The following is a 25,119-nucleotide window of genomic DNA, read 5'->3' on the forward strand; positions in this document are numbered from 1 at the left end:
AACTTGTGTGATGTAAATGATGTTAGAGACTATCTTTAGTTGTAAAGTATTATTTTTGTGGCATTAAGGGGTTAGTATGATGAACAAAAGAGATAATTCTGCTTGATAACGGTGTTGGTAATCTACACCGAAACGTCGCACTCGTTGTAAAAAAGAAGTTGTATAACTATAGAACTATCTCTCCTGTTAATGATGTACAGTGTTAGGTTTGTTTTGTAACGCCAGGTACATAATGCCCACATTTTTTTTGTTATCTTCCGCAGAATGCCATCGCCCTATTATCTGTTGGCTCCTTGATCACAAGTACAGGATTAGATGTCAACAACGCCTGGAAATACCAAAAGGTCTAGGGGAAACTCAATATCTACTTTCTGTGATTACGAGGCTCTCGCACTTCATTAAACCGGAAGTTATAGCCTCCTCTGGATTGTGTGAAATATCTTGGGATTAAGAAATTCCCTTTTCCGGTCAGAGATTCATGAATTGTTTATAGTTTATTGTCAGTGATGTGATTTATTTGATGTATGAAAACTTCGCACGAAGAGGATCAGATAGAATAGTGTTGTACATGACCCATACAACGCACTGTGCTGTGTGCCTGATTGAACCCCACTGAGATGAATATGGCCATTTTCCTACCATCTTCTATTTTATGCAGTTCCGTTCTTCTTTTCGTCCTGACACTCCCAAACTCTGTTACCATGACAGCGACAATGGTAAGCATTAATGTTTGTTGCGGACCTACAAAGGTAAATATCATTTAATGTTCTTCATGAAATCAACTTAAAATTCGATGTGCAACTGTGATTGTCCTTACCTTTCAAGAAACTTTACGGTAATCGAGTACCATGCATTTTGTAATGTTAGAAGCTGGTGTGGATTGCCGAATAGAGACATCTAGGATTAGAACTACTCTTGACAATATAGGTATCTGTGAGATGACTGTTCTGCGTTGGGAGGATCAATCAGAAACTTTAGTTTGAATGGAAATGATTTACATTGAAGCTCGAAACTAGCTGTGTTCATAATACGAGTGAACTTTTTTTTAATAACCATTGTGAGTAAGAATACATGTATGCGGATTCCATTTCAGATCATTATGGTTACTCTTCGAACAGACTTTTCAGAGGTCGCATATGAATACGAATATAAACTATTAGAGCAGAATCAATAAATGTGAAGTCAAAATAGTAACTTTTATATAATTGTCTACCCGACAGCGTAACGCATGCCTTCTGATGATACAATCAAGTACAAGGATCCCTCACTGTGTTTCCATGTATGTGTGTATTTTAAATGTCCCTTTTCTGTCCAGGATGACCCAGCTAGCAAGCAGCGGTTTAGGCTGGTCATGGCCAATATCACCTGCCAGAAGCGGATTGCCAACACGAGCGTCCCTTCAACAGGTGAGTGAATGTAATGTGATGGTATGAGCAGGATGGTGGGTGTGTGAGCTGGTAGTGTGTGTGTGTGTGTGTGTGTGTGTGTGTGTGTGTGTGTGTGTGTGTGTGTGTGTGTGTGTGTGTGTGTGTGTGTGTGAGATGGGAGGCTGAATGGAAGTAGAGTGAGTGAGTGAGTGGGCATATGTCTAAAGTGGGAGATCTCATATGACAGGCACACTATTAAGCTCAGCTTAAACCATAGGCCAGAACGTATTCAGTATTGCATGTATGAAGTATACGTTTTCAAGTCAAATGCTCCAACAAGCAAATGGTGACGGATCATTAAGAAAACTATGAATATTGCAATTCCTTGCCGGCCAACCAAGAATTACCACCCTTGCACAGGATCGCTAGATTCGACCGTTCCACCTATCGCAATGTCACAGCCACGGAGACTGCTTGATGCATCCTTGGTTTGAGGAGGATATCGGACCAGACTGTCCAGAAGACCAGTTATCGTCCCTGTTTTGCAACAGATCCATCAACACCGACGCTTTTGTTGGTACCATATCTTACAGCCATGGAATTTGAAAGACTGGAGACGTGTGTGGTTTAGCGATGAATCACGATTTCGTCTTCACTGGCGAGATGGAAGACAACGTATTTATCGTCGTCGAAATGAGCGTGAATTCGACAGTTTCGGTAGCGGTAGTGTCATGGTGTGGGGCGCTATATCCTAAACTTGGCTGTGGTTCAGGGAAATTTGACAGCAAATCGCTACATGAATCAAATTCTTCAACCTCACCTTCTTCCAATCATTGAATGCCAGAGGAACTGCTTCAACAGACAACGCTCCTACGCACACAGATTGTGTCGCGGTAGACTACCTCCATAATGCCAGCATCAACGACTTGTCCTGGGGCCGAGATCTCCAGACCTCAACCCAATCGAACACCTCTTGGATGAACTTGATCGACGTGTACGTCAACGTCAGAACACGCTGCAGATACTCCCACAACTGACCAACGCGTTACAAGCAGAATGGCGCAGAATTCCGCAGGATAGAATTCGTACACTTATCCAGTCACTGGCGGTCACGAAAGATACTGAATTTAGCGCAACCTTGTGGTCTTATGTGACTTGACAGTGAACAGTTTTCAATGCCTTTGGACAACGACAACATGTGACTATCGAGCTACAAAATGTCAGATTTGTATCTAGGATATTAAATTAAATATATCGGCTTTATTAGGTACAATAAATTTACTAAAAATCTACCTGTGCGTTTCGTTTTTTGAAGTGTGTATATTCGACTTTGATTTTAGGTTTCCTATTGCTCGGGGCTTTCACCAAATTGTCGGCGTCGACGATGTGCGTCACTTTGAGCTGGGACGCCGTGGTATAACCGAACTCTAACATTAGAATGGAGTCATTCTTATTACACAAGTACAACTTATCAATGATGGTGTTAATCTGTACACTGTTCATGTGTTAATATGTGTTAACATGTGTGTTTCAGGCATCCACTGCAACATGACGTTTGACAAAATCATGTGCTGGCCTTACACACCTGCAGGAACTGTTGCTAGGCAACCATGTGCTGACTACGTCAATAACTTCATCACCACGGGTAGGTAGGGATGATCTAGATCGATTCTTACGTATCTCCAATCTGTTCTCTTTAAACATTTCGATGGTAACCCATTACCCCAAATGTATACAATCAACCCCTTGTCTGAACCACAATTATTAGGAACCCTGACCTCTGGGCAGTGTGAACGCCTACTCGTTCATGCTGGGTTATTTTCAAATGGAACGCCACTTCTCGGACTTTTGGCGTTTCACTTCACTTCATGTTCATCCTTCTGTAGGTTAATGAAGATCTGATACGTATGATCTGTAACCCGACTGATGGTGTTGACATAGCTGAACCTGCTGAGTACCACTTGTTTCTCTTTTCCAGACTGAAACCAATAACTGCGATATTTTAACTTCTTTGATAGGCATTTAGAAGTTGGAGTACTAAGTAGGGAAAAGAATTCATGGATGAACAACTTGTTTATTACAATTAAGAGCGACGTTTCGGTGTAGGTTCTGACACCGTTATCAAGCAAGTGATATACAGAGTGTGAAACATCTAATCCCCTCAAAACCCGAATAAAAGAATATATAAGCTTAGTCTCCAAAAATGACTCTAAATCAGCTTTATCAGATCACAATCCGTGACAACCCAAGCTACTGCATTCAGTGGGAGAGAGTCACAGCCCTCACCACCAACCTCAAAGACTTCAAGATCAGGAAACTACAAGAAGTCATCAACATCAAAAGAAAGACTAGATATTGTTTGTTTAAAATGTATAGTTTTTTTTTTAAACAAAGCGGATCATCCGTTACACAAAAATGAAAATAATCCACCTAACGTAACATGGGCTGTTTATCAGTTGTATTTATATTAGAAAAGGATTGTTTGATGTGGTACGACGCTCGGATCTTTGTTTGTCTGAACACATGCTTGTAGTTCAAGGATTGCATTGCGGAAGAGGTACACAGACCTTTGTCCATTGTTGTAAAGTGTTTGATGAACATGTTGTGTTGTCAGCATTCGCCACCCGGCGTTGCATGGAGGACGGGTCCTGGTGGTTCAACCCGAAGGAGAACAAGACGTGGAGCAACTACACCGCTTGTGTGCCTGGACCGCTCAAACAAGTGGATCCCCTGATCAAGGTAGTTTCATAGAGGTTACGCGAGTGTTTGGGGATGGTAAATATCCTGTATTAGGAATAAACATAGTGTTTAGCGAACCTCGGCGAGCTAAATACATAGTGTTTATTCCTAATACAGGATATTTACCATCCCCAAACACTCAAGCGTGATAACCTCTTTATCATATAAAGTCATTCTTCAATTCTCTGTTTGAAAATCTCTTTCTATACCTCACCAACATTACCTAAACATTGCATGTTTTCCTGGAATGTGTGCATTAATATATATATATTACCATCAGAGGGTAAGTAATGTGTCAGTCGGACAGTGACAGTAGCCAATTGGTTTCAACGGAAACCTGTTTCTTTTCAGTGGTGTAACTACATATATGCAAAACAACATATTGCCTACACAAATTGTTTTTACTTGCCTTTCGCGGCAATCCATCGGTCTGTCCAATAGAGTAACTGCCCTTTATCAAATGTAAGCTACTCTAACCTTAGTCTATGAAACGTCATGGACACATTCAGACGTTGTTGACAGTCCTGTCAAAAAATTACGAAGTGCAGTCAGATGCACACAAAACGACAAAACAAAATAAGGTAAACATTGGAACATATTTCGACCAAATCCAACTCGTTTATTTTTTGGAAAGGTTCCAAGCCGCTGAGGTCTACAAGCACAGTAATGAAAGGTGATCCCGCTTGGCTGGTGCCCTCGCAAAATTGTTCTGCAATTTATATTTCCAAAGTTGCCCAAACCGGTGAAATGCCTTAGCTACGTCATAGTTAGACACTTATTTTCAGAATATTAGACTATTCTTTTGATAATTGTAGCAATTATTCCAGTAGTTATTCCAGATCCCTGATGGTTAATTGTGACTCGATCCCCGAATGACAAGGCCAACACCATGTTTGTTTATAAACAGTGAAAGTAGTCCCTACTTTCTCTATCCCATATGACCCCAACGGATATCGTGGTTATCCGTTGGCTTATCCAGCCGAGAAACCCACCTATCATATGATAAACGGATTTACATGGATGCGCTTATATGTATCTAACCATAATCTACTCGCACTTTCACATGTATAATTAAAATATGGTGGTACATCAAGCGCCATTTTATCTGCCAATCTGGACAAGTCGTATAAACTGTATAATTGTCTCCTTTTTACGTTTGAAACGTGTATATTTGGTTTGCAACACAAGCTGCCTCAAATGTGTGATCAGTTTAATAAAAACAGGAACAGGAAATAAGAGGATAAACACGACACTTCCTCTGTCGCATTTCCTGAAGCAACAACAAATCGATTTTAAGAGCCGGCGCCAAGGGGCTATGTGTTTCCCTTCTTATGCACCCAATCAAGCCCCCACATAGCAGACACATACAGCGTACGACACTGCATTATGAATGGGAAACAGATCTAGCCATTTGGCTAAGATTTACCTGATTGCATGATCTACAGGCCTGCACCTGGGCTCCGTATCTGTCAGCTCTGACACATACATACTCCCTTGTCATGGAATCTTATTTTGGGGATAATATCATTATGACTCTCTTGGAAAACCTTTTTCGTCTCTCTAATATGTGTCAGTGAGACACCCGGTTTTCGTGCCAAGCCTTCTCGTTCGACGATATGACCTCAGTTTAAGTTACACTTTTTAGTAAACGGTGTCAACGTAAATCTCTGGAAGCGATGACGCTGCGATATCCTGTACATCCCGAAGATCATGGTCAGTGGTGATTGTTTCAAATGTTTATGGCAGTTGTTGAGATTCTACTTATTTTATTTTATTTAGTTACAAACGCTTTTATGATACTTTTTCAATAAGAGAGATAGATAGATAGACAGACAGCCAGAAAGACTAACAGACAGACAGACAGATAGATAGATTGTTACATCTAGTAAATCAATAATAGACTTAACAAAAACAGCTCTTCGTTGTTGAGTCTTATTTCAATACCAAATACATGTTTGATTATATCTAGAAATGCGATATCATAGAAGTGATCCGTTTTTTCAGTTGTTAGTAACCATAGCCTGTGTACCTTAGGTGATCGTATAAGAGAGTATCGTATTAGGTTTCCTCTAGAGTGAAGCGCTGTATAAGTTACGTTCCGATAACAAACACAAATTGTCTTTAACTCCACTCGACTCGCCCATGCATGCCTGTCGGGTGTCGCGAAATTGACAAGAGGTAGTATGGTTGTTTATATCATTATTGAGTTCATACTAGTGAGTGCATGTGGTATGCGGGTGAAATTTTACATTTATCATCTTTTTCTTTAATTGTGTCGAGTTGATACTGAACAAGTATGTTCTGTTATAGTCTTTAAATACAAAGTTAATGTCACTACTACATAGTCTTCCAAGAAATAAGAGAGCTCGTTGATCAATGTACGCCTGACGAGAAATTAAACCAAGACAATCTCTGGTAACTACTGAAGGAGTGCGTCCATACAATCCTTGGATCTTTTCACAAAAATAACGTTGAATAATTTCAAATATTTCGAAATATTTGGGTGACAGATTACACCATACATTACAAGTAAATAAACCAAATGGTAAAATCAGTATATACGGTGTGTTCAGCATTTACAGTATTTTCCCCATCTACGGTGTTTTCAGTATGTGCAGTGTTTTCAGTATCTATGTTGTTTTCAGTATCTACAGTGTTTTCAGTATCTACAGTGTTTTCAGTATCTACAGTGTTTTCAGTATCTACGGTGTTTTCAGTATCTACAGTGTTTTCAGTATCTACATTTTTTTTCTGTATCTACAGTGTTTTCAGTATCTACAGTGTTTTCAGTATCTACAGTGTTTTCAGTATTTACAGTGTTTTCAGTATCTACAGTGTTTTCAGTATCTACAGTGTTTTCAGTATTTACAGTGTTTTCAGTATCTACAGTGTTTTCAGTATCTACAGTGTTTTCAGTATCTACAGTGTTTTCAGTATCTACAGTGTTTTCAGTATCTACAGTGTTTTCAGTATCTACAGTGTTTTCAGTATTTACAGTGTTTTCAGTATCTACAGTGTTTCCAGTATCTACAGTGTTTCAGTATCTACAGTGTTTCAGTATCTGCGGTATTTTCAGCATCTTGGGTGTTTTTACCAACCACAGTGTTTTCTGTGGTAGTATTATATATATTTACATGTTCACAACAACACTCGTCCGGTTTTTTCTGAATATGGCGCCGGAAATAAGGACGTAGTAAGTATTGATGTTACTGTTGCAGGAACACATTGAGATAGTGATGCTGATCTCCCGCCTCGGCTACAGCATATCCCTGGCGATACTCCTCCTCGCAATTGTGCTGATGCTTATCTTCAGGTAATGGGTATTTGTATAAAATGACAAAATGTGTTTCCACAGTATGATTGGTTGACAACTTTTATGAATACTTTCAGGAGATTCTGAAATCAAGTTTCGGTTGTTTCTATTCGGTTGAACGAGATATACCATTTTACTCACTTCTATTCGGTTGAACGAGATATACCATTTTACTCACTTCTATTCGGCTGAACTAGATATGCCACTTTACTCACTTCTATTCGGTTGAACGAGATATACCACTTTAATTCTCTTCAGATATCCCTAACATTACATTTTGCTTTATTAAATAACTTTCGATATTAAGTTATTTATTTTGTTGAATATAGGATGCTTATAATTTCTTCGGGTCACAGCGCAGAGTTGATATTTGTTAGTTCCACCAATCAGTTAATATTCCTAAACATCAGTGTTGGATATCGATATCCAATCCACATTTAGTCGGCCACTACTTTAGACGAGAGGAAGTGGAAGTCAAATTACAGTCAATCGACACACACGTTGGCTGCAAAGAGGAATTGAAACCATTTCAAGAAGAGTGTAATTTTCAAAGGAAGAAAAACTGAAATATTTTTGGGTAATGATAAATGTTTCATTGATAAAGCAGACATGTAGGCTGTATATGATGAATCGCCACAAATGCAACCTTAGTCTTAGTTTAGAATGGTTTTAATTAGGGTTGAAAGACAAATTACTTCTACATGCCTTTACTGTCACCAAGATGAAACTGTTTAACTATTAACGACCAATTAATAATTAATTCTGTGTTGATGCGGATCGCCTCCGTGATCTAGCAGTAGTGCCAGGAGACCGGAAGGGGTTTGATCCCCGGCCGTGTCATACCAAAAGACGTTTAAGACGGCACTTGTTGTTACCATGCCTCCTGACGCTCGGCATGAGGTGGATAAAACAAGGACTGGTCGGCTCGGAGTCAGTAAACTGTGTCTGAGTTGGGCATTCATGTAAAACTACGGCATGGTATCTCAGTTGGCTAGCATTTTAAAATCGGCATTAGTCCAGACTAGTACATGCAGCCTATTTGTTCCACCTCACCCTTTTTTGATGCGGATGAATATAAAAAATGTCCTTTTTAAAATTTCAATCTTAAAATTTCAAATGTGTCAGACAATTATGTCCTAACAATGTGTAGCCAGATAAAAGGCAAAAGACAATACACAATAACTAATTCAGCGCTAAGAAACTTCACCTATATGGAGCATCTTGCTATGACCTTTCCTGGAAATATTTGAAGTTAATAGAACATATAAATTTGCATATTATGTTATTTTTTATAGGATTTTTGTCTGGTAGCAGTTATGGACATCTATAGTAACAATATGGACAAAAACGATAACAGCATTGACAACTGTCTGATTTTATTGAATAATTATGTATACAACATGAATTCAGAAACAATATTTGATTATTCCATCAAAACATACTTAATATGAAAATGGTAAATTTACCATGCCAAAACAATTAAAAAAGTGAATTCTCGAAGTGGACTGGCTGGCAAAGTAACAGTATGCACATTAGGTCCAACAGTATTGACATCTGTCAAAACAGGAGTTTCTTTTTGAAAAAATCTTACTGGAAAACAGTTGCTAGAATACTGAAGGGCTGAGGCATTTTCTTTTTCTTTTGATACAAAGAAGGACAGTAAATAGAACAACTGTTTAACCAACTTCTACTAACAGCGTGGAGGTATTCAGTAACAATATGGACATTGAGCATTTAGACCTAATACTTAAAGTTATATTATCTGACTAATAACCGTTTTGTAGCCGCATATGCTATAGTCTTGAAGCAGTGGTAAATGTTTTTACATTCTAAGTAATCAAGACTTTGTAAACTTACAAACGAAAACTGAATAACCAGATCCTGAAATATCTTGGCCATGTCATAGTCATTAGGGGCAACTGACACCTCAGTGGTGTCCTCAGTGGGGAGCTTAGGTGTAGTGGGGTTTAACGTCGCGTCCAACATAATTGCATTGATATAGCGACGTGTATGCACGCGCGTGCGTGCGTGCGTACGTGTGTGTGTGTGGCTGCTTGTACAACTCAGAACTGATGCCGATTTATAGTGTGAGCCCAGTGAGATACCATGTCGCAGTTCAACATGAATACCCCACCCAGACACAGAATACTGATTTCGAACCAACCAGTCCTTGTTTTAGCCCCTTAATGTTGAGCGTGGGTCAGGGTAACGACAAGTACCATATTTTAACGTCTTTTTGTGAGAAATGTGTCCATACTGTCACCATTGCTGTCCATACTGTTACCGAAACTGCATGATTTTTGTGGAAATGTTGCATAAACTTAACATTTGCTATTCAAAATTTTATGAATTGTTTTGCTTTCTTAACACTGACATTATACAGAAGGAAAAAGATGTACAAAATAGACTTACTTCATTACATGCTTAATTTTGAAGAAATGTGCCCATACTGTTACCGAAAATGTAAGGTTTGATATTAACGTTGAATTAAATTAACATGTACCCTTCGTTATTGTATTAAATGTTTGGTTATCTAAAACGTAGAATTATACCTCAGTGAACAAGACGGAATATTACTTTTGTTGAATTATTTGCAAACTTTGTTCGTAAAAGAACTCTGTCCATACTGTTACCCAAATTCTTATTTTTAATCTCCATGAATTATGCAATGATCCCTTGTAATTAAAAATGCTATGCAAGGCTGTGAATGTTAAAAAATACTATAATACTCCAGTAATCGATGTACAAAACTTCTTTTGAGGAATTATATTGATAACTTTAAACAATGTTCATTCTGTTACCTTTTCTGCTCAACATTAATTATGCAGATCTGTTGACTTTTTGGAAATTAACAAAATACATCAATGTTTTAATATACGTTTTAAACAATATTATAACAATATGAATGGGTTTTTTTTCTACGCGCATAACTGAAGACCGCAAACACCCAATTAGAGGGTGGCATATCCAATAAGTCTCAGTCTGAAATGATTAACGCTGTTCAATTGTGTGTGCCTCAATTTACATATTGACACATATTGTTCTACACGTGTCAGTGGTACACGCCTCAGACTTTCTTGTCAGCTTAGAACAGCAGGAGAAATAACTCCCTTCTAATTCGTCTGTAGATATTTATTGTAACAACTGATGAATCATGAATCTGTGTAGTAGCACAACGCTACCACGTCATTTGTAGGAAGTACATCAATTCAATAAATATCACGAATTCTCTAGTAGTTATCTAAAACGTCCTAATCTATCAGTCGCGATGGTTGATGGGTTGACTTTTGCTATGTTACAATTATTCATGTCAGTATATGAATTAAACACAGTGATATATTTTTAGCATGATATATTAAATCAGGCCCTCCATATCACACGTTCTTGGGAAATAAGGATTATTTGTATGTCCAGTTAACGTTGAATGTCAAAAGACACGAGGTTACATCTTATCTAGTCCCTCTTATCTATTATCTTCAGATGATTTATCCTGCTCCGCATCACTCATGGAGTTAGACCAGCATCATTTCACAAAGAGCAAGACGATATCGTCTTTGGCAATGCATTTCTTTCATTCGTTTAAGAACAACTAACCTTTTGATTTTGATATACAGCAATCATTTTCAACCTTTGGCTCCAACATTTAACAAATTAATACAGCAGGGGATTATTCCTGAGCACATTAATCAATAGGTTGGTTCGAGAATAGGTGACTCTAATGTTCTGAAACAGTGCCAGAATCCGCTCACCATGCGTTCTACGCCAAGGTTATGTCTCGTTGTCTATCACTCGTGCTCGTCTATCTTTTTGCAAATATAAAAATGTCTACGGCGACATTGGTTTGAATGCCGCTTGGATCAGTATTTCCGATACATCACGGTGCTGACAATCCAAGGATATTTATTATGAACGATTAACAATCCTGGTGTGACTAAGGGTCGCAACTCTACAGCGCAAATTCTGGGACCTTAGACAAGTGGCATGGGCGACTCACCACCCCTTTAAATATGAATATTTGTATGTAAGTATACTAGTATATGTGATGCACAACACTGATTGTGAATGTGACTGTGTTTAATATATGACTTGCAGGAGACTACACTGTCAGCGCAACATCTTGCACGTCAATCTCTTCGTCTCATTTGCCCTGCGCGCCATGCTGTGTCTGTTGAAAGAGATGGTGCAGGGAACGGGAACAGACGTGGAGTCGCGCCACGCAGGGACGTCGCCCACGGTGCAGGAGACGGTAAGTAACCCCATACAGGGCGTCACATGTTCAGGATGGACGAGACTGCAAATAATCACTCACTCTCATACACACCGGGATAATCTTTCCAACGTCACATATCTGAGCTGTTAAAACATAGTTACTAATATTATGTAAAACTTTGCTTTTTCAGATGAAGAGTAATTTCACCGTAATTTATACATTAGGGATCATCGCAACCTCTTCCATGTCCCACAGTCCACTATGGTGAAGCTATCGGTTTGTTTCATGCAAATGACTACGTATGAAACATGTACTGTCGTTATGAGGCACTCATTCCTCTTGACAGAGTTACTTCCCTTGTATGTTAAACTATAAAACCCCACACAGTACATTACATGGATAATGGTTAAAAATGAAGTTTACATTACAATCTTCAGTTCAGGTACCTGGTCATATGAAGTGTCTATAACTTTTTAAAACATATTCACGTTTGTCATTATTTATAACCATAATTATTTACTGAAGTTATATGAATGGAAATTAAATGATTATCAACTCAATACCATCTTCACAAGCAATAAGAAAACAATACATGAACTATTAAAGCATTATCCAGGAGTAAAATTTATCCGAAGATTTGTCGTGAGGATTAAAACTGGGAGCATCTTGTAAGTCATCACTTGACTGGTGTGAAATGACTTGTGTGTGATATTAAGGCATACTAGTTTCTGGTTGAATAAACAGAATCGTAAGATAGTGCTTTTGATATAATGTTGTTCCAACACGAGACGATTAATATAGCAGAGCTCTTAGGCTTTGATCATTGTTATGGTACATATAGATAAAGATCCTCTTCTTATGTTATATAAAGTAATATCTATATCTGAACACCACATAAACCTGGTCTTATTTTGGGCAATTTGCTGTTTGTGTCAAGATAATGATTATGTCTCTGAACAAATTCTTGTTCGTGATACACGACACACTGTTTGAGTATAGTACGTTGCAAGACCTTCAAAGCAAATTTAAAGAGTGGCGTGGTCAAAAGACTGTATGACAAAACAGTGCGAGGACAGACTTCAGATTTCCAACAGTCAACTTTCCCTTCATGTCCAGCAATATTCCAGCAGCTTCAGCCTTTAGTTTCTTCAGTTCACACGTCTTTGGAGGTACATTCGAGCATCCTTTTTCTACGAAGATTTCAAAGAGCGTCATGCGACTCTTTTCTGAAAATATGTTTGATCAGGGTTGCAACAATTCAAAACTTCAGTAATGCTCTCGTAATGTTTTATGGTGGACATGTGGAAGATATTTCCAAATCTGACGCATCAGTGACAAACATAATGCCCAAATGAATCCTGTCACGGATAAAGGACGCAATAAACACCAATTCTCACAATACGCCACATTACAATCCCATAAAAACGAGAGGGGAAAAGCATATGAAACCTTTGTCAAGCTGTTCGCAGACACTGAAAGTTATAGTCAAACAGCGTTGTGTCGAAGTTGAAGGGACCTACATAAATATTTCGAATTATCCGAGGTTATGAATAAAGAAGGAATATGCAGGGACCAACGTTTTACTTCGAGACAACCGTTCGACATACCAAAGTTTAACACAACGCTGTTTGATTGTATGTCGCCACTGGCTAATGACGTAGATGAGTCGCTCTCAACAACTAAACACAATGAAAGGAATGAGTAGTTTATACAATGAAACATCCCTGCCAAACACTTGTACATCAACATGTTTCCTGCCCCATTCACCATTCGACGTGTTGGACAGTATCTCAATGCCAAGTGAATCATCCGCTCTCAGCCATACTAATTATATATAATCAATCACTTTTTATGGTATTTACAGTATCCACAGCTCTAATAACCGATACACTACTAAAAGAAAATTTTGATCTAGTAGACTTGTACGAGAATCTCGCTGTGGCAGGTTTATGACAAGATGGAATTGGTTCACCGAGTACTGTATATAAGAAAGTTCAAGAGGGGTACATTTGAATCAGCTTACGAACGAAATTGGCGTAAAGTTTAATGAAATCTGAGAAAATCCAAGATAGCTATTCAGTACATCCTATCAGTTGCCGGGCAATCGATAGACGCACGAATGCTGCAATACACAACTGACGAATATAGAGAGAAGTTATGGCATGTAGGTATACATAATTTGAAATAGATATGATTTGGTGTTATATGCAATGTAACCATTAACCCGTGTAAATGCCATAATCTGATTTCGTGGCGAGATTGCTGGGGGGAGATGTGTAAATGGCCTCAGTTATTTACAATGGATGTCAGAGATCGATGTTGAAGTCAAGCAATGACGACAGAGGAAGGAATTGTTGTTAGTTGACAGCCCCCTCCCATGGTTTATGAAGTACAATAAAAGTTTAGATGGTTTCCAACTTTTTTATGTTTTGGTTGCTCGTGCGACATTTCGGTTATGTCAGTGAATACCGTAATAATGCTCACTCCACTTAAACACCATTGCTGATTTTGAAATGAATAGTAAAGCATTTTGTCAAAAAGATAGGGACATAATTGCTATGCACTGTATACATGTACTTAAGAAAATGAATTTAACTCGTTTGTATAGCATCCCGAGGAAACCTAATACCCGCTGGTACAGTTGTTTGGTGCACTGTGTCATACACAGGACAATGATTGTTACATTAATATTGAGAAAGAAAGATATAATCACACTCTGTACCATATTGACACTGTGTAGTATTTTATGGAAAGGAGTTACACGGGGAAAATACGTTATATATAGGACGGGAGCGGAGGTACTTGAAATAAAAACAAAATGAATGGAAAAGATGTTATCAAATGATTTAGTCATGTCTTAAACTTTATCTTCACTTATAAGCAGCAGAACCTCCGCACTTGTACAGCACTGGGAATGCAAGCTATTGTTCTCCAGTGTGTGTTTCAGCACTGGGGATGCAAGCTATTGTTCTCGAATGTGTGTTTCAGCAATGGGAATGCAAGCTGTTGTTCTCCAATGTGTGTTTCAGCACTGGGAATGCAAGCTAATGTTCTCCAATGTGTGTTTCAGCACTGGGAATGCAAGCTACTGTTTTGCAATGTGTGTTTCAGCACTGGGAATGCAAGATATTGTTCTCCAATGTGTGTTTCAGCCCTGGGAATGCAAGCTATTGGTTTGCAATGTGTGTTTCAGCACTGGGAATGCAAGCTGCTGTTCACTCTCCTACACTATGCCCTAGGGGCCAACTACATGTGGATCTTCGTGGAGGGCCTCTACCTCCACACACTCATCATTCTAGCCGTCTTCTCACACAAGCGTGTCTTCAAGTGGTACATCCTTCTCGGTTGGCGTAAGTAGACCCTTATCAGGTTAAGATTGTATTTTGTATTCTGGGTTTACGATAACTGTATATGCACCCAACATGATCGATCTTCATGTGTACGTCAAGGTTTGAGCACACGGAACATAACAGGTCGCTGGCTACAGACATGCCTTCTGTACCCCCGGTATCCCATCGATATTATTTAAAGATGGCATCAGTACATTCACCATATTCACTAAAGAATAAGATATCCCTTAGGTGCCAGCAGTAATGTGTTATTCACAGCTTTAATACATCACTGTAAACACAATGCCAGTTCCTTTCAGATCGCATTTACTCTTAACTTGCATCCTTGTTTTCCGTCTTGTATCAGAGTGTGTTGGACAGGGGTATCAAATTAACCCATTTCAGAAACAAGATTGAATCAAAATACGAGACGATACAAAGTCCAAGTTGAAATAAGATATTTCTAGTCTGCGTTTGCATTAAATGTGACCCATGGACGTTTCAGTCTCTCACACTGGGAGACAAATGCTCCGGATGTAAATATTCTGTCACTATCAGAATGTCTGGCGACCAATACATATACCTCCCCTGAGATGTATTTGCGTCGGAAATGGTGTTTTCAAAGTCGTTTATGATGTAGACGAATGGAGACAAGTAATTGTTTGGGAAACACATAGAACCCGTGCTGTGACCACAAGTCCGATTGTTACACATCATCCTCAGTTAAAAGTATCTTAAGTTTGTAACAGGATATACCTTTTTACAAAACGATTATGACATTCCGATATGTCAGTTTGTCTGCGTCGTGATGGTTTCTGTGCACAATGACTTCCTTCACGCACACTGATGTGACCTTTACAAAATTTGAACGATTGAACTGTTTACATTTCACCGTTTGTTTGGGGAATAATCTTTATTGAGCCAACTGTTTGTATTCATATTTTCTCTCATTTGTGTTGGGGGACTAAATGAGTGAGATTCTTTCCAATATTCTATCTATCCAAGTTATGAGATCATATTTATTAACAATTGTTGATATTTTTACAATAAATGATCATTAAATACAGGCAGGTACACTGATAATAATTGAAATACCCGAACTTATTTTACTTGCTGGTGGCACGGATGGCTCAGTGGTGAGGAGTGGCGCAATACACTGTGCACGGTTGCCTCCCTTATTCGTTGCAAGATTGGTTTCGAATTCGCCCTGATCACTATCGCTGGTTTGTCCGCATCATATATTAACATTGTACTTTCATCAAAGTGGTAAACGTCAACGACAGTGAGAAGTGGCGTAAAACTCTAAAACTCTTACTCTTTTCTTGGCTTTCTCCAGTGACGCCCCTGCTGTTCGTCATCCCGTGGGTTATCGTCAGAATCTACCTGGGTGACACTCTGTAAGTGAAGACGTTCCACCTCACACTTCAGTATTTAAAATACGTCCAAAATGACAGACACTACTTTCCTCTCATACGGCAACTAGCATATGAAATAGGCATATATTTTTTCTCCGTTTAAATAAACTAGGCGGCAAAAGAAAGTATAGGTTGGCAATTTGTAATTTTCCTAAAAACAGCGATAACTAGTGGAAAGTGGGTATTGGGCGTATGACTGCCCAGGAACAGGTACCAAAAAACACCTCACCCGAACGCGCCACCTTTGACGGCGCTCGCGTGGTGACAAAAACATGGTGAAACAGGTTTCCCGCCTGTGGCATACACTGCACGTGCATGTTAGCTGTATAAATGTGTTCGTCTGCAGGGTATAACCACACGTGATGTAAGCACACAAAAGAAATGCCACGACTGTCAGAGAGAGAGAGAGAGAGAGAGAGAGAGAGAGAGAGAGAGAGAGAGAGAGAGAGAGAGATGGCCGAAATGGGGACACCACAGGTCCAAATTGCCAGAAGGTTTGGTTGTACACCATTGACAGTAGCCAGGCTGATTCAACGGTACAGGCAGACAGGGAGGACACAGGACAGGCCTAGAACCGGACGACCCCGAGTGACAACACTACTGGAAGACGGTCAGATACGGCTCATTCACCTGCGAAACAGATTCGTAGCGGCGGCGGCGACGGCAGCAACAGCGTTGGGACATCCCATTAGCCAACGTACAGTACTACGACGACTTCGTGCTGCTGGAATCCGAGCGTATCGTCCTTTCCGAGGAACGGTACTGACTGCCCAACATCGACGCCTGAGACAGCGATGGGCGAGTCAGGTTCGACGCTGGCAATTGAGAAATTGGTGTCGAGTGCTGTTTACTGGGTCGCTTTATATAACTTGTTTCGAAATGACGGCAGAGAACAAGTTTATCGACGCAGAGGGGAACATTTGGCTCCGGCGTGTATTCGAGAAGTCCATCCAATCGGCGGGGGGTGTCATGGTGTGGGGCTGTATTTATGGAGATCAGAAGACTGATTTGGTGATTATACAGGGAAACCTGAACGCTGTGCAGTACAGAGACCAAGTGTTGCAGACAGTTGTGCTTCCGTTCTTACAAAACCGACAGCAGGGGACATTGTTTCAACACGACAATGCCAGGCCCCATACTGCAAGACTGACTCGGAACATTCTAAACCAGCAGAACGTTGACGGTCTGCCCTGGCCTGCCCACTCACCCGATATGAATCCTATTGAACATCTGTGGGACTATCTTGACAGACAGATTAGAGCACGCCATCAGCCTCCCGTCAACAGACAAGAATTGAAGCAGGCCCTGAGAGACGAGTGGCAACGGATTCCACTCCACGTCGTCAGAAGACTGACGTCATCGATGAGGCGGAGTATCACAGCATGCATTGAGGCAGCTGGAGCTTGTAGCGTGTCTGACAATTTTGAGGTCACATTTCAGACAACTTTTGATAATGAAATGTCTTACCCAACCATTGTTTACCTTGAGCTTACATTACCTGTGATAGCACAATTTCATTCAAACTGTGGTTGATCAATCATTTGTTACCACTCCCTAGATTATATTATAATTCACAACAAAACCTCTTGTTATTTTTTATCGATCATGGAACTCGACCTATGCTTTCTTTTGCCGCCCAGTTTAATAACGATGCCATTTGCAAGTACGTAATAGATCATAACGTCGGGAGCTTCGTAAGAAGATGTGGCAGGCAAATAACATACTCTTAGAAATTTTATTACAAACGATATGTGTTTTTCTTTTGGCTCAACAGATGCTGGAACACCCACGAAGGCGGCTACTACTGGATACTTAAGGCGCCGATAATAGCATCAATATTCGTGAGTCTTTTACGTGTTATTTCAAAAGGTGTGTTTGTAATATACATTTATATTTCCAACACATAATCTTGTCTCATAAAATAGAAATTTAACGGGCGAAGTGCGTGAGAGCGTCGAAGTATCCCAAAGTAGGGACGAGTTGGTAGCACACCGTTGTGTTTGTTTGCTCAACATTCAAATGGTGAGGTTTCCTCAAAGATACAATTGATTTAATCCCGTTCTTGGTGTCCCCAAGAGTAGAATGGCGGCGCTGTTCCAAGTGATAGGGTAAACTGATGGTGCTGTTCCCAGTGATAGGGTAGACTGATGGTGCTGTTCCTAGTGATTAGGCTAGAATGACGGCGCTGTTTCAAGTGATAGGGTAGACTGATGGCGCTGTTCCAAGTGAAAGATAAACTGATGGCGCTGTTCCCAGTGATAGGGTAGACTGATGGCGCTGTTCCTAGTGATTAGGCTAGACTGAGGGGGCTGTTCCCATTGATAGGGTAGACTGATGGCGCTGTTCCTAGCGATAGGGTAGACTAATGGAACTGTTCCCATGGATAGAATAAACTGATGGCGCTGTTCCTTGTGATAGGGTAGACTGATGGCGCTGTTCCCAGTGATAGGGTAGACTGATGGCGCTGTTCCCAGTGAAAGGGTAGACTGATAGCGCTGTTCCCAGTGAAAGGGTAGACTGATGACGCTGTTCCCAGTGAAAGGGTAGACTGATGGCGCTGTTCCCAGTGATAGGGTAGACTGATGGCGCTGTTCTCAGTGATAGGGTAAACTGATGGCGATGTTCCCAGTGATAGGGTAAACTGATGGCGCTTCTCCAAGTGAAAGGGTAGACTGATGGCGCTGTTCCTGGTAATAGGGTAGACTGATGGTGCTGTTCCTAGTGAAAGGGGACACTGATGTCGCTGTTCCGGGTGATAGGGTAAACTGGTGGCGCTGTTCCTGGTAATAGGGTAGACTGATGGCGCTGTTCCTAGTGATAGGGTAGACTGATGGCGCTGTTCCTGGTGATAGGGTAGACTGATGGCGCTACTCCCAGTGATAGGGTCGACTGATGGTGCTACTCCCAGGGATAGGGTAGCGTGCTACCAAGTATCAGATGCTGCCGGTCCTTGTAGATACTGTCTATCCAATCTGACACTCTCAACAGGATAACAGGATAACAACTTGTTCAGATATCTTGTTCTGAAATGATTGACACATTATGGTAAGAAATACACTTTCAAAACATGATCATATTTAAACACATTTAAATGATTTTTATAGTCCACTGTGTATATAAAGAAATATATTTTGGTAATACAACTTTCCTCTAGACATAAAAGCAGATTTTACTCATTGACATCATATAGCTGGAGATGTGAAGATGCTTTTATAAATTATCATCAAGTACTGCTATGCCAGGACTTTTTGAGAAATCTGGTATCGACTCACACCGTCCTCTTGATAATCTTATGAGCAACGCGTGTGTCCACAGGAGCAAGGTCATTTTCATCGTCATGACCTGCACGTGCACAACATCTGTACACTCTCTCTACCTGAAACAAACATTATATTCGTGCACCGCCTACTTGCCTCAAACGCGTTTTGTGAGTTGGTTCAACTTATCATCGATTACCAGTAGTTATCGATTATGTGTGGTGTTCCGCTTATTTTACGAACGTCGCCACACAGATAATAACGTAAACAATGTTTAATCAATAATTGTACCATGGATTTTGGAAAAATCGCGTTTTTGATTTGACAATCGGAGGTTTCAAATTACAATTTACACCTTTGACAAAACAGCTCGTTTGACGGCCGCATCACCACAAAAGCTAATATTTATAAAAAAAAAATACTTTGGCATTTTGAAATAATAATATTATTAAGAGACTCATTTAAGAGGTGCAAGTTTTGGGGACAACCAAAAGCTTGAAATTTATGCTTACCGTCACAGTGAGTCGTAACGAAAGATGTAACGCCAGAAAAATGGCGTGTGGTGTTAAAATAAACCTGGCAATTGCAAGGCTTGCTCAACTGTCTTTTGGGTGACCACTTCATGTTGCCTTACGAAACATCAGTCCTGCACACTGTCAAGGTGCGCATATACAGCCATACTTTGTGAAAAGACAGTTGTCGATAACCCACATCGATTACCCACTCTAGTATCGGGCTTCACTGCCACTTCACGTAATATCTTCACTAACACCAAAGATCTTGCGTTAATTTTTGGCATGGTAGAATAGAGATAAAAATCCTCAGGCTGTCTTTTCAATGTAGGCGCTAGATTTAACATTTGAAACGTTACGTAACGCATCAGTCTCAGATCAGGGTTTATGTTTCATTGAAACAGAGTTGATTGGAGGCTTTAATATAATCATTAACGTAAACAGTTAACAAACCCAATTTGATTTTGATGCGCACGAGGCTCATCTTTCGGGTTTCAAAAGCGCAAATTCTGCGAACTAAAAGTAAATCCGGACTTACGAATCTTCAGTTACTTGATGAAAACGTCAGAGATTCTGTTTTCCAATAGCGATTTCTATTTTATCTAAAGTTTCATCAAGAGTTATCTTATATTCTTGAGACCTTAGCTGATGGCATGTTTCTGTAAAGCCAACTAAACTGCTGCAACATTTTAAAATCGAATCACTTGAACACGTATACCGTATTGTCTATCAGTACCACCAACGAAGGCGCAAACACTAGGTCTTCATGTACGCTGTTTGAAGTCGATATGGGATACATTTCATATGAGCAATCGAATCCAAAAAGCTGAGTGAATGCTGCATAACGTCGTAGTCAGAAATACGGTAGCTATAACATAAAGATGTTGGAGTCGGGATCTGGCAAACCAACAAGAGTCCAAGCCGTCGGAGTACGACGACACATAAACATACAAAACCCATAAGGTAATACCTACGTCACTGCTGTAGCCGTTCTCTTGACTGCCCCTTGTTCCACAGAGATATAATAGGACAACGACTATCGCAGTGTTGACATTGAATTTTGTGATTTACGTATTGTTTGACATCAGATTAAAAAGGATTTTCGCAGTAATTAGACGTGTTATCAATTAATCTGTTTGGAATTTTGTGATGGTTTTGCCGTTTGTAGTTGTATATTTGTCTATTTCTTAAAGCAACAATGAAGAAATATTTTTTTTAAAACGTTTCCAAGTATCTAAAACTTTAGCAGTCGGTCAATCCGTAAAACTAAATTTAAGAGCGGATTCATGGGTAGTTACATAGGCATACATTATTTTATGATAAGAGGAAAAATATGGATCGCTCGACATTTTCGTTTCGATACAAATCCAGACATAACACAGTGCGATACAGCGAACTTTGTCCCTGTCGTGGAAACATTACTCATCATGTCACTGATTACTGGCATTACCTCATAATTAACACGCTTATGTCAGCCAACATTATGTGTTTGTGAACGGGAGACATTTGATTGACAGCTTTCTTACTCTTTCTATTGATTCTCGTCTCGTAGGTGAATTTCTTCTTCTTCATCAACATCATCCGGGTCTTGTTCACGAAGCTGATGGCCAACAACGCCCGCGACCCCCGCCGCTACAGGTAGGAGGGCCGTCACCGCGCTCATCATTAAGAAAGACGCTGTTTGTAGTTTCGTGTCCTATCATCTTCAATCCTACTCTCAGGTTTGCTGTCTGCAAAATGATTCTTATGTATTTTCGACGACTCTACCAGACCCCGAACAAAGATATTCCACCATGGGATGGTAATAAAGATGGAGTGGGGTGGGGCAGGATACACTCACCTTTCCTCGAACCCCTGGTATCATCACTACTTGATTGTGATTCATTAATCATGCTATTGGTTTGTCGGATTCGTAATATGGAAAGGGGTTCGTTTTTTATAACATTGTTGGTTGGTGGATAAAATTTGGATAGTGGGCCAAGCCAATTTTCAAATTAAAAATAATTGATGTGTGGTTATGTTTTCCATATGGGATATGGTTACTGTTTTCGTAATCCCACATGTTCTACACATGCAGGTGCTAGATATGGGTAGTGGTCTACTGGGAACTGAATCAGGAGCGGATAGTCACAAAGCCTCCATACTGTTGACAGTACTTGACAGTGCTGGATTCCGACTTGGAACATTCAGTTCTCTGCTTTCATTTGGTTGCGATTTTCGAAGCGTGGACTCTCGACATAAGGGCCTGGGTGTTTGCCTGACTCCGTGTTACAAAAATACGCTCACACTTATCGCCCACAAATATATTCCAAATACCATTTGAGACCTTCAACGTTTACTCGGAATACTGCTTACGACGGCTTAAGGACGTACCATTGGATAGTCTATGTGCGTGTTTAAGACAAACATCTTGCAACAATATAATTTTTGTGGCTGGCAATATTTAAGCATAATTATTTTTGTCAAGAACTTTCGGGGACAATACATTATTTTCGATAAGTTCCCCCATCCCCCGAATTTCAATGATCGGTCTCTAATGCTCTGTGTTGTCATTGTATATCATTTTAAATATTAAATGAATACTTGTCACGTACTGACTGTATACCCAGGAAACTGGCCAAGTCGACGCTGGTACTGATCCCCCTGTTCGGCGTCCACTACATCATCTTCATCATCATACCCGACGAAGTCGCGCCGCAGCTCAAACTTATCAAGTTCTACACAGAGACCATCTTTAATTCCTTTCAGGTCAGTTTACGTTCATACTTATATATGCTACTTATTGAACACTACTGATATCAGTTTCCACGTGTTACTTTAGATACATGTATCCACATAATATTGACTGACATACATATGAATATTATTGATGGAATCTCGCCGAACACGTGTCTGTCACGATCATCCCAAATGAATACATTATAACGATAAGTATTTCGCCTTTCAGGGAGTCATCGTTGCCTTTTTGTTCTGTTTTCTAAATGGAGAGGTATGTATCATTACCTGGACATATAGGGCAATTTACAAGCCTAAAACAATAGCCTACAACAACGAGCATGAAATAGAATTATACAATGAGGCGTAATTTATTACTTTAAATGCGGTATGACAATATCCGAATTTAGAGTGAAGACATAAATACCTTCAGCTTGACTTGTATTACCATTACTTCTACTTCTCCTGCTGCTACCGCTGTAACCTTAACTACTGCTACTACTACATCTACCTCGACTACTACTACTACTACAGCTACCTATATGTAGGTTACTGCTACTACTACTAGTACTACCTTAACTCCTGCTATAGCCATGTATGTGTAGACTACTGCTATAACTACTACTACTACTACTACTACTACTACAGCTACTACAGCTACCCAGATTACTGCCAGTGCTACAGCTAACAAGAATACTTCTAGTTGTCATCACTATCACCAAAGTGGTAAACGTCTAAGACCAGCAACACTTCGGGGTGACACGCCATGATAAAGCGGTGTTGAACCCAACTCACTCACTACTACTTTTGACTACTACCTACACGATTACTAGATCTATTCCTTTTCTAAAAGTGCATTATCAGACTGGTGTTACTTGTTTAATGAATTCATTTACTTCCAATGTCAGGTCCGAGCGGAGATAAAGAAGAAATGGGTACGGCATCGACTGCGCAATGACAACAGCTTGTGCAGCGGTCGGTCGTCAAGAGCATATTCCTCTGCGTCCTTCTTTACCCGATATCGTGGTTCATTGACACAGAACATTGCTATGTCCGACATTTGCCAGTCGGTCACCTCCATCAACAACGCCAACGGTGACGTCACGCAGGACAATGACGATACGACAATCCAAAATGGGACGACGAACACTGACGGAGAAAAACAATGTTCACTTGATGGAAATGACGTTGCTAATTTGTCACGTATTCCGGAAGAATTGGAGGAGAATACACCTATGTTATTTCAAAATGGCGTCTCGTGAATACAGCGCGTGACCTTGACCTACGTTGTTGGCGCGAGCTGCGATAAGGAAAAAAGAACGTTGACAGCATCTTTGCAATAAGACAAGACAGAAATGTCTACTTTTTTCAAGGATATACAGAAAGTATAGATTGGAATTTAAACCGACACACAATTATTAATATTGAAAAATGTGCCCGAATAAGATATGCCACAAATCTTATAATAGAGACCCAGAGACACTTCCGACTATTTACATGTTGTACATGAGTAGATGCTGATAGCAGTGTATATATAGATACCCCTATCAAACGTTGAGTCGTATACTGATCCAGGGGCCATAGTATTCTTTGCAGAATTGTAGGGTTGCACGTCGTGTAAAATGGTCCCCGTGTCTAAACCGGAAGTGTACATATGTTTATCGTCTTCGTATCCATGGACTTCCGGTGACGGTGATTGCGGCTGCTTGATCCACCGTTGTCCCATGTACGGGATCGTACACAGGATGTCACTCTTTGCTCAGTATGTAGTTGATTCAGTGGTGATGCGTACATGATGGTTACATTAATGTCACATGCCTGCTTTTAAAATGGCGACCGTGTCACTTGACTATGTATATGTTCCACCCTGACTTTACATGATGCTTTACAGATGCCATATAGCAGGACATATACCCCGAAATGTTTTCATTATTTCCTAGTTTGACGTGTGGTTTGTGTTTATTCATTGTGAAATGTGTATCATGAGTGTACTACGTGGAATGTGTTCGCCATGGGTCAAGAGGTGGTGGACAGAACTTAAGTGAAATTCTCTCAAAAGTAATTATATAAACTAAATTAGTTTTATTAACTTGTTTCCTGCATAGAAAAATGCAATATTTTTACAAGAGAAAGAAACACTTCTCAAACTACGTCTCACTAAATTAATATACTTTGATATTCCAATAAATCGGTTTTTTTTTCATTTCTCGATAGCTCCACCAACGTTTGTCTTTGTATTGAAACGTATCTGATTATTTGCAA

The 25,119-nt window shown here is 39.9% G+C and overlaps 1 protein-coding gene across 1 annotated transcript; it reads left to right on the forward strand.

The window, feature by feature from the left end:
- Positions 1 to 617: 617 nt before the first annotated feature.
- On the forward strand, positions 618 to 24,789 carry LOC139470280 (parathyroid hormone/parathyroid hormone-related peptide receptor-like). Its single transcript, XM_071252634.1, has 13 exons — positions 618 to 716; positions 1,316 to 1,406; positions 2,902 to 3,012; positions 3,982 to 4,106; positions 7,325 to 7,419; positions 11,512 to 11,665; positions 14,823 to 14,979; positions 16,295 to 16,355; positions 18,148 to 18,214; positions 21,695 to 21,780; positions 22,752 to 22,890; positions 23,090 to 23,131; positions 23,766 to 24,789. Exons 1-13 carry the CDS (start codon positions 618 to 620, stop codon positions 24,117 to 24,119), a joined length of 1,581 nt encoding a protein of 526 aa, XP_071108735.1. The 3' UTR covers positions 24,120 to 24,789.
- Positions 24,790 to 25,119: the final 330 nt, after the last annotated feature.

The sequence above is a fragment of the Haliotis cracherodii genome, unplaced genomic scaffold, assembly GCF_022045235.1.
Source record: "Haliotis cracherodii isolate W230 unplaced genomic scaffold, xgHalCrac1.p SCAF_20, whole genome shotgun sequence".
NCBI lineage: Eukaryota > Metazoa > Mollusca > Gastropoda > Lepetellida > Haliotidae > Haliotis > Haliotis cracherodii.

Bases quoted from the DNA above. Each gene is read 5' to 3' on its own strand.
- LOC139470280 (XM_071252634.1), top strand. From the start codon at position 618: ATGAATATGGCCATTTTCCTACCATCTTCTATTTTATGCAGTTCCGTT. The intron at 21,781-22,751 runs GTAGGAGGGCCG...CTGTATACCCAG, and splicing joins CGCGACCCCCGCCGCTACAG to GAAACTGGCCAAGTCGACGC. The intron at 23,132-23,765 runs GTATGTATCATT...TTCCAATGTCAG, and splicing joins TCTGTTTTCTAAATGGAGAG to GTCCGAGCGGAGATAAAGAA.